The sequence below is a fragment of the Spinacia oleracea genome, chromosome 4 (assembly GCF_020520425.1).
Source record: "Spinacia oleracea cultivar Varoflay chromosome 4, BTI_SOV_V1, whole genome shotgun sequence".
Classification (NCBI taxonomy): domain Eukaryota; kingdom Viridiplantae; phylum Streptophyta; class Magnoliopsida; order Caryophyllales; family Amaranthaceae; genus Spinacia; species Spinacia oleracea.
In genome coordinates, this window is record NC_079490.1 from 105,492,699 (window position 1) to 105,502,957 (window position 10,259).

Below are 10,259 nucleotides of genomic sequence, written 5' to 3' on the forward strand. Positions count from 1 at the left end.
AAGACATCATATGAAAAACAAAATATGATTCAATACAGAGATCATAATTAGAGATTGAAATTAAATGTATATCTTGAAAGTCTATTTACTTTCAATTTTACCATGTGATTTGTACTATTCCTCAATATCAATTATTGATTTGGAATCACTCACTGCGCCGCATCAACAACACTAGTGTTCAAACTCTTCCCACCATACAACTCCACCTGCACAGGCCACTAAGGACCTGTTTGGCCAAGCTTCTGGAAAATAATTTCTCTTTCCTGGAAGTAGTTCTAGAGAAACACTTTTCCGAAACAGAAGTGTTTGGCAAACAAATTTCAGAAGTATTTCTTAGAAACAGGATTAATTTAGCATTGTTTGACCCATTTTGCATAAGAAAAACCTTTTGATCATTCTATTGGATAAAATATCCTTGTAACCAATTTGGATCAAATATTATACGTACAGTAGACATTTTAGCCTACCTACTCATTACTCCCTCCGTCCCGGAATACTCGACCCGGTTTGACCGGCACAGAGTTTAAGGGACTTGAATTGACTTATTTAATTTAATAGGTAGTAATTGATAGTGGGGTATTATTTTAATGTAGTTAGTGGGAAATGTGTGAAGGGGTGGGGTTGGGGTTGGGGGAGAGTAGGGGTTGAATTTTTAATTATTTTTTGTATGGAGTAGGGGTAGGTGGGTTAATAGGGGTGGAGTGAGAAATAATATAATATTGTTAGAATATTTCCATTTTTAGAAACAGGTCAAATATTAAGGGACGGCCCGATAAGGAAAACATGTCAAGTATTCCGGGACGGAGGGAGTAATTTTCAACTAATTATTTTATCTTTATCCTTTTTCTGGTCTTTTTTTTTTAAAAAAATCTCTAATTCTTTTCATCAGTTCATCCTCCTTTATACGAAGTACCAACCAATATGTAAAAAATTAGCAAAGGCAGCCATTATACCAATTGTACTGCCTAGTATCACAAATTCACAACTCTATTTCCTCCGATTAACCAACCCAATCACTGTCATATATCTCAAGTTCTAAAAAAAACATCTCAAAATTCAATCGTACACTACCTAAACATCCCCACAACTGCGCACCGCCACCTTTAAACGCAAGGAGCAACAACGACTCCCGATCCTCAAATGTACCATCGCGTTCACAAACACACCACCTCAATTCAATTACCAGGTAAATGCGTTTATGTGCCGTTTTGTTTCCTAAGATTTGAAATTAATTTTAGAAATCATTAGTATGCAAGCCGTGAAGCTGCGCAATTTCGATGGTGCAGGCGTGTGCACCTAGATCTAGGTGCACCGGGATTAAAACGCAAACATTTTAAAACAAAACGCGTATCTTCATTAATTCTGCAGTTAAAAAGAACAAGTCTCACAATACAAAAGAACATCATGTGCTCTGTTCTTCCCTGTTTAGTTTTCGCGATTTTTTTTGTTGTTCGCTCCTTTTTGCGGGTATTTATATGTCTGGGCTTCATAATTTTGAATTCAAAAAGTGTGAATAGGAGAGAGAAAGCTTACATTTGTGCATAAAATTTTTTAGAGAGAGAAACTGATGGAAAATTCTCAAATATTCCATGATTTCTCTGTTTCAACATCAATTTCGAATGATTCTTCTTCTTGTCATCTGAATTCTTCAGCTGAAAATCAGAGTTACGAAGGTATTCTTTCAATTTGTAATAACGAGTTGCATTTTTCTTTGATTTTATGATTTCGATTTCATAATAATCGTACTTTTTATGTTTTTTGTGATTGTAATTAGTTTGATTAATTTAATTTTGAATCTCATTCTTCGTTGATTTTGGTGATTGTTGATAATGAAGGTTACGAATTGTTTTTTTCGTTGATTTCGCATTTATTTCATTTATGTGGTGAAACTGATTCTGTAATAACTATTATATTTAAGGAATATACGTTGATTTTGTCTGTTTGCAGAAAAGAACATTGTATCATTTCAGAAGAACATTTTTCAGTATCAAATGAACATGTTTAGAATACGTATTGAGACGTTCCTTTTTATTATATTTAGCTTTTCAAATAAACACTGATTGTTCTTTATTGATTGTTCTTTTAACTCTTCATTGATTGTTCTTTAAGTCATAGTGTTCTTTTCGGTCACCTTTTGTGTTCGTTTACTCTATTTTTATTGTTCATTTTAATAGTTACTGTTCCTTTGATTCTTTATTGGTTTTTTTATTATATCTGCACGGATTGTTCTTTTATGTCTTTATGAGTTTACATTGTTCTTTTGATTGACAAAACTGATTGTTGATAATTATGCCGATATTGTTCTTTTAGGTTTTAATGTGTTCTTTTGATTGACAAAACTGATTGTTCTTTTAACTGTTTATTGATTGTTCTTTTAATGCGTAGTGTTCTTTCCAGTCTAGTTGGAGTGTGTAATTTACTCTTGATGCATTGTTCTTTTCTAATAGGTACTGTTGTTTTTTATTCTTTATTGGTTGTTCTTTTATATCTGCCCAAATTGTTCTTTTAAGTTTTAATGTGTTCTTTTGATTGACTAATTGATTGTTCTTTTAACTCTTCATTGATTGTTCTTTTCATGCCTAGTGTTCTTTTCAGTCTACATGGATTGTTCGTTTACTCTTGGTGCATTGTTCTTTTTAATGGCTACTGTTCTTTTAAGTTCTTTTGTTCTTTTCTTTTTCTGATTTTTTTTATTTTATAAATTTCCAGATATATTAAATAATGCAGTTAATAATTCAGAACAAAATGATGCTAATGAGGATCCAGAATCCTATGTGGTTGTTGGCCAAGGTACATGAATTGTACTTTTACTTGTTTATCACAATGTTCGTTTACGTCTTGTGTTTGTTCCTTTATCATACTTATGATGTTCTTTGTGTTCTTTTTTATCGTCATGCAGATTTTGAAGAACCAGTTTCATTAGAGGGAAGTGTAGTTAAGGATGATGATGAGGCGTATGAGTTATACAACAGTCATGCATTTAGGAATGGTTTTGGTACTAGGAAGGGTAAAAAGGAGTATAGAAGTGGTACTAGAATAGTTCGACAACGGTTTTTTGTTTGTGCATACGAGGGGTTTAAAAATCCAGATGGTGTTGTGCCTAAATCCTTTTAAAAAATTGATAGGAGAACTGGATGCAAGGCTTCAGTTCAGTTTGATGTTGATAAGAAAACTGGAGTGTATGTTCTTTCTAAACATTCCCGTCTGCATAACCATTCAATGGTTCCTGCTAATAAGAGACACCTTATTAGGTCACATAGGCACATTTCAAAAGAACAATTGGCTTTTCTTACTACTTTTACTTGTAGTGGCACGAAGCTTGCTGATGTTCTTAGAGCTATGAGGAAAGAAGTTGGTGGTGAGGCGAATTTAGGCTTCACTGTTCCTGACGCGTATGATGCTGTTTTGGCAGAGAAGAAGAAAAAGTTGGATGGTTGTGATTCAAATCAGTTGATCAGATGGTTCGCTATGAGGCAAGCTAAAGAACATGATTTTTATTATGATTTTCAATTGAATTAAGAGAATCAGTTGATCAATTTTTTTTGGAGAGATGGAAGAATGCGGTCTGATTATGAAGCTTTTGGTGATTTATTGATTCATGATACAACTTATCGTACTAATAAATACGATATGATTTGTGGGCCTTTTGTTGGAATGAATCTTCACACTCAAAATATCATGTTTGGAGTGGGTTTTATATTGAATGAGAAGGCAGGTACTTTTGACTGGCTTTTTAATTCTTTTTTGACTTCAATGGGAGGGAAGCAACCTGTGACTATCATGACTGATCAATCTTCTGCCATGGACAAGGCTATAAGGTAAAGTTCTTTTAGGTTGTTTGTATGTTCGTTCATCAAACATTTTTGTTCTTTTGTATTTTTGTACTATTTTTATGTTCTTTTTCTTTTGTCTTTCTGTTTAGTTTATATTTTTATCTATTTTTTTGGTTTATGTTTTTTTAGGGAAGTGTTTCCAAAATCGAGGCATCGGTTGTGTACATGGCACATTGGGGAAAATGCTGTTGTAAACATCAAAGGTGTTATGGCCAAAGAAGGTTTCAAACGTCGGTTTGATTATGTTTTGAAATATACTGACACAGTTGCTGAGTTCGAGCATTATTGGAATAGGTAAAAATTATTTTGCTAATAGACTGATTAGTATTTAAAATTTTGTTTTGTTCTTTTCATTCGACAACATGTTTTTTGTAATGTTAAATAGTGTTCTTTTCATGGTTGATGAAACTTGTTCTTTTAATCTGGTATTTTAATGTTCTTTTCTTTGTTTAATAGAGTCCATACTTCTTGAACTGTGATTGTGTGTACTTTCTTTTCAAGTTTTATTGTACTGTATATTGTTCTTTTTTTGTCTTCATTTGTTCTTTGTTTTACTCAGGGTGTTCGTTTTGTGTCTCTGATTGTTCTTTTGTTCTCCTTGTTTGTTCTTTTGTAGTCTTTTGGCTGATTACAATTGCGCTAAACATTCATGGATAATAAGATTAAATAGTTTGAAGGAGAAATGGTGTCCTGCATATAACAAAGATTATTGTTTTTTTTTTGTGTACGTTTTGTGTGACTTATTGTTCTTTTTTTTTGTTATATGTTCTTTTGTAGTCTTATGACTGATTACAATTGCAAGACACACAAATGGATAGAGAGGTTATATGATTTGAAAGAGAAATGGTGTCCTGCATATAACAAAGAGTGGTTTTCTGGGGGTATTTTATCTTCTCAAAGGAGTGAGACGACAAATCATTCTATTTCTAGGAGGTTGCATAAAACGAATGGTTTATGTGATTTTTATAAGTGTTTTTTAGATGTAATTGATGAATGGAGAAGTAAGGAGAACAAGGGAGATTATAATTCTTCTACTGGAAATAGATATTACGCATGTGCGGATAACATGTTATGTTTGCATGCGCGGGATGTGTATACCATTGCAATATATTTGATATTTGAGCAACGATTCATCAAAGCAATTGGTTTGAGGTGTCAACGCATTTCCTATGAGTTTCCAGTTTCTAAGTACATTGTTGGGCATCCTACAAAGGATTTTATTAGACATGTTGTGATGTTTAATGAGCAAGAGATGGTTGTTGATTGTACTTGCAAGTCATATGGAGAGATAGGAGTTCTTTGTTCTCATATTCTTCGAGTTTTCATTGTCCATAATGTTGAAGAGATTCCCAAACAATACATTATGAAGAGATGGACCAAAAAGGCTATGAACACGATTGTTGAAGAAGGAGAAGATAGAGATAATGAAGTAAGTGTTGTTTCTGCTTCAGTTTGGAGGATGCAAAGCATAAGAAATTGCATTAAAGTTATAAATGAAGCTCAACATTGTCCGGCTGCAAGGAAGCTTATTGATTTGGGTGTGTTGGATATGTCATGCAAAGTAAAGGAGTATATTGGTGGTGTTGAAGGGGATGGTAATGTATCAAACAAGTATGTGCGAGAAGAAACTCTACTTGATGTCGTTGAGCCTTCAACACACACAGTTTTGCCGGATGTTGTGGAACCGATTGCTGAAAAAGTCATTCCAACAATGATTCAAAATCCACCAAAGCGAAAGAGGAAGATTAAGAACGGGACTGAAAAGGCTAATGAGAGGAATGTGAGACCTAAAGGAATTGTTGAGAAGAAACGCAATAAACTGAAAGGTTGGAACAAGAGAAGAGAAAGACATGTTGATAATTTGAGGGAGGAAACTCAGTCTACTGATCAGGTAAACTGTTCTTTTTAAACATTTATTTGTTCTTTTATTACTTTGGAATGTTCTTTTTGTTTATCATTGTTCTTTTTTCCATTTTTATGTTCTATTTATCCTTTTTGTTTATGATCTTTTAGTTTACTTTATTATGTTCTGTTGGCAAATTGTTCTTTTTAATAATCTATTTGTTCTTTTATTCCTTTAGTTTGTTCCTTTTGTTTATCATTGTTCGTTTTTCTTTCTATATGTTCTTTTGTCTTTTTGTTTATGTTCTTTTGCTAAACAGTTCATTTTTTAAAAGAACATATATTTGTTCTTTTAATGTTTATTATGTTCTTTTTTGAACTGTTCTTTTTTATTATCTATTTTGTTCTTTTTTCTTCTTTATCATGTTCTTTTTTTCCTTATTGTTTCTTTGTTCTTTTTCAGTGTATCATAAATTTACCTGTTGGTGGGGTTTTGGTTCATCCAACATCTTCAAATTCACAATTGGAAGCATATGTTCCAGATGATTATTTTGGAGTACACATACAACCTTTGTAGATTCATTTACGATTGGTAATATTTTGATTTTTAGTTTGTTGTGTTTTTAATCATTTGTTTTTGTATTCTCAATAATGTTCTTTTACTCTTTTGATGTATATTTTTACGGGCTACTGATGTTTCGCTCAATCAATATTTTGAAATGAGAATTTTTAGTTGTATATATTCTTATTTTTGTTTTGATTTTTGTGCAATTAGGATTGCAAAATTATTGCATAAAGGAGTATATGCTTAAATGTGAAAAGAACTTACTAAAAGAGAATAAAAAGAATTTTGGAAAGGAAAGAACATATCCCATGATATAGAAGAACATGGTCTGGGATTGAAAAGAACTTGAACCTTTAATTGAAATACTTGTTTAAAATATCCAAACTACTTATCTGCAACTACTAGAACATCTAATTGTTTCCAAAAGAACACCACACATGTTTAAAAGAACAACCCATAACTCCAGCAATAACCACATCTACAAAATATACCATTGTTTTTTAAAGCATACTTCTAATAAAAGGTAACTATTATTCTGCCTTCATGAAAACAACCAACTATTCAACTTGATTAGCTCTCTTCAATGCCAGATACGTTAGCTCATGCCTTTTGTTCAGAACGGATAATAAGATTTCAGTACCGTACCGCATTCTCAGCTTGCAAATAAAGTCTTTCTGAAAACATAAAATAGTACATTAATAAAAGATTATATATTAAAATAATATACGTACATATATTCAAAATTTACTTACATCTTCATCTGTGTTTTTGAAGCCACAATTCCAAGTCTGGTTGCCTTTGTAGGTCTCCATATGCCTCATTGCATATACCCCACAATCAGTCTTGTTTGTTCTGTTTTTCCATGGCATTTCAAGCAACACAATTTCATATGCTGAAATCTGTGCCTTCCGCAAAGGATGTCCTTCTTGTTCACAAAATATTGTCCATGCTTCAAACTGAAATAAAAAGAACATTTAACTTAGTAAAAGAACAAAGAACAAAGAACAACAAAGAAACAAAGAACAACAAAGGAAGGAAAAAAGAACATTTAATTTAGTAAAAGAATAAAGAACAACAAAGGAAAGAACAAATAAAATATATAAGAGGAAATTCTTCAAATAGACTTACAGTTCTTTCTGCAAATGTTTTATATTTATCATCATATGTAATTCCTTCAGGTAAGGAGAGATTGTCAATGATCTCCACCTTCTTCGCCTTTTGGTTGATTACAATGAGATAAAAATGATCACCAGACCAGACTGGAAAGAACAACTTCAAGCAGAGAAAAGAACATTAAACAAAGGAAAACGAACATATGTAAAAAAGAAAAGAACAATTTTATAATTTTACCAGATGGAATCCCTTCAAAGACTTCACACCAGCAGTTACATACTCATGGCGTACACTTAAAATAAAATTTTCTAAGCGTTTGCCCTCGGTTGCTTGACTATCCTGTGATCCACCATACGGTTCATTCTGGCAGAGCATATTCTGCACCGAAAAAAAAAATTTAAAATATATGTTATATAATAAAAATAACTGAAGAAGTACGAAAATATGATTTTTTAGTGATATTAAAACTTACGAAAGGGATTGTAGAGAAATAGAACTTCAAGTTACTCTTGACACTTTGATCTGGATCATCATTCAGTATTCTTGCAAAAGTGTCAATAACATTATTCATCACCCACACATTGGGAGCTGTTTTAAAGGAAAAGAACAAAAATATGAGTAAAAGGAACATCAACAGCATTTAAAAGAACATTTTAAATTCCAATAATTAAATATATACCTAGGGTTTGAAACTCTTCTCTGGTAACTATATTCCAATCATCAGTGTACAACACCTGACTTTTATAAGAATGAAAATAAAATTTCCATAAGAACATGTACAAAAAGAACATCTACATTCAAATACTTGTAATAGTATAAAATTCTTACGTTGGGCTTCCCTTTCCAAAGGCATAATCCAGTACGCATCGCATGTCCTTTTCCTTTTGATTCAACTGTTCTTCCCCAACCAGTAGGTGTGAATACTGAGTTAAGAAGGGTGACAGTAACTTGAGGGGAACATTTTTCTTTCTCTTAACAAGTTTAGGTACTTGTACGTTATCTGGATCCTCTTCCTCACTTATGAAAACAAAGACATTATAAAGTAAAAAGAACATATTAGAGGGAAAAACGAATTCAGACTAACAATAAAAAGAACAACAAAGTGAAAAGAAAAGAACATTTTATAAATGATAATGAAAAATAACTTGTAATAATAAACGAAAAATAACTTATAAAATAAAATGCAGTAGTCATACTCTATGTTCATAGATGTAGGTGCATTTTCTGGTTGCGAGTACACCGCACTTGGAGTGCTAAAAGAGTGGAAAGAAAAGAATATATTACTATAAATAAAAAGAACAAAAGCGAGAAAGAAAAGAACATTAAATTGAAGATTATGAAAATTATATTTTAATAAAATACAGTAGTCTTACTTCAGGAATATTGATGGAGTTTCCATTTCAGTCTGCGACTCAGCGGCAGTCGGAGTCTTAAACTCGGATTCTTCAGTTCTAACAGTTGGAGACATGGGGTTTCCATCTTCAGCTCCTTTGATTAAACCTTCCATAGTCTGAAACTCGGAGTCTTCAGTTCTAACGGTTGGAGATATTGGTTTTCCATCTTCAGCTCCTTGGATTAAACCTTCCATATCTGATCTCACATTTTCAGGTTCTCTGTGTATTACAAAAGAAAAAAAGAACATGTGAGGAGGAACAAAGAACACAATGAGAAGAATTAAAGAACAAAAGTGCAATGAAAAAGAACATATAAGTTAATATTAAAAGTAGGAAGATATTAAAGTAAATATAGAAAGAACATAAAGAAATATATGAAAGGAACATTCCGAATAAAAGAAACAAAAGATCCATTAAATAATTGTATAAAGACAGAGAATTAATAAAAAGAACAAATCAAACGAATAAAAAAACAAATAATTGTTTATAAAAGAACATTGTGAATAATGAAAGAAACAGTCACATATTTATTATACATGTGTATGTGAACTGTTTTAAAAGAACGCATACTCAGTTTTTTCTGTAGGTGGCTGTTGTTTTTCAGCTTCATCTTTGTTGTCCCCTGAAATTGTCTCCAAATCACGTTCAGTCAAAGTTTTGTTTGCCAAGATTGCTTCTAATCTCATTTCCTCTTCAAAGTCGTGTGCCTGAGGAGGAGGATTTGAATCGGAAACCATTCCAAGCTTCAATGTCAAATCAGCAAATACATTAGGCTGGGAAGGCATGATCGGAGGTGTTAAAAATGGTGGCAAATCAAATGGAACATCCTCAGATTCCTCGATTTCCTTTCTTTCATTTCCTTCTGTTGCCTTTCGTACTGCTTCCTCAAATAGTATTGTGAAGTAGTCTGAGCTGAAAAATTATTTATCTTGACTGAGGATTGAACCAATCTCCTCAGTATTCCTTCCTTCTTGCCGCTCTTCTGTAGAGTTGCCCTTCTCAAAAGTAACTGGAATTTCAGTTCCAGAGCATGTTGACCACATTTTTGCCATATTGAATGGCAGACTTTTTTTGACATCAATAGTAGTGTCAAAGAACTTTCTGGACAACGACAATAAGTCGTTGAACTTGTTCATGACACTACTGAGTTCAGTAGTGGTTTTAGTGAATTCGGCATGGAATTCCTGTTTAACAATAACAACAATAAGGACTGGATAAATAAAAAGAACATTTGAATGGAAAAAAGAACAAGAGAGATTCCTAAAAGAACATTCAAGTAGAGCTTAGAAACATTGTTAAAGATCGAAAGAACATGTTAAAGAGATAAATGAACATGTAAATAACATGCTTAAACATATAAAAGAACATTCAAATGTAAAGAACATCTTTTTAAGAAAAAAGAACATGCTTAAATAACATGAATAAACATTTAAAAGAACATGTAAAAGAACGTAAAGAACTAGTTTTTGATAAAAAGAACATAAACACAGAAAGCAAAAAACATGGTAGGAA

At 32.3% G+C, this 10,259-nt stretch overlaps 3 protein-coding genes across 3 annotated transcripts; 2 read left to right on the forward strand and 1 right to left on the reverse strand.

Annotated features, from left to right (window-relative positions):
- The first annotated feature begins 1,367 nt into the window (after window positions 1-1,367).
- Window positions 1,368-6,413, forward strand: LOC110790055 (protein FAR1-RELATED SEQUENCE 5-like). Its single transcript, XM_021994791.2, has 6 exons — window positions 1,368-1,673; window positions 2,710-2,790; window positions 2,900-3,818; window positions 3,963-4,127; window positions 4,611-5,724; window positions 6,139-6,413. The coding sequence occupies exons 3-6, from the start codon at window positions 3,559-3,561 to the stop codon at window positions 6,250-6,252; spliced, it is 1,653 nt and encodes a 550-aa protein (XP_021850483.2). The 5' UTR covers window positions 1,368-1,673; window positions 2,710-2,790; window positions 2,900-3,558; the 3' UTR covers window positions 6,253-6,413.
- Window positions 1,568-3,519, forward strand: LOC130471766 (protein FAR1-RELATED SEQUENCE 5-like). The gene is made up of 4 exons (XM_056842059.1): window positions 1,568-1,673; window positions 2,710-2,790; window positions 2,900-3,050; window positions 3,126-3,519. Exons 1-4 carry the CDS (start codon window positions 1,568-1,570, stop codon window positions 3,517-3,519), a joined length of 732 nt encoding a protein of 243 aa, XP_056698037.1.
- Window positions 6,414-6,797: 384 nt separating the features above from the next.
- Window positions 6,798-9,790, reverse strand: LOC110790057 (uncharacterized). The gene is made up of 11 exons (XM_056842060.1): window positions 9,723-9,790; window positions 9,318-9,659; window positions 8,727-8,966; window positions 8,550-8,606; window positions 8,182-8,370; window positions 8,033-8,091; window positions 7,826-7,941; window positions 7,591-7,731; window positions 7,369-7,512; window positions 6,993-7,196; window positions 6,798-6,914 (listed from the first exon to the last, which is right to left on the reverse strand). Exons 1-11 carry the CDS (start codon window positions 9,788-9,790, stop codon window positions 6,798-6,800), a joined length of 1,677 nt encoding a protein of 558 aa, XP_056698038.1.
- Between the last annotated feature and the right edge of the window lie 469 nt (window positions 9,791-10,259).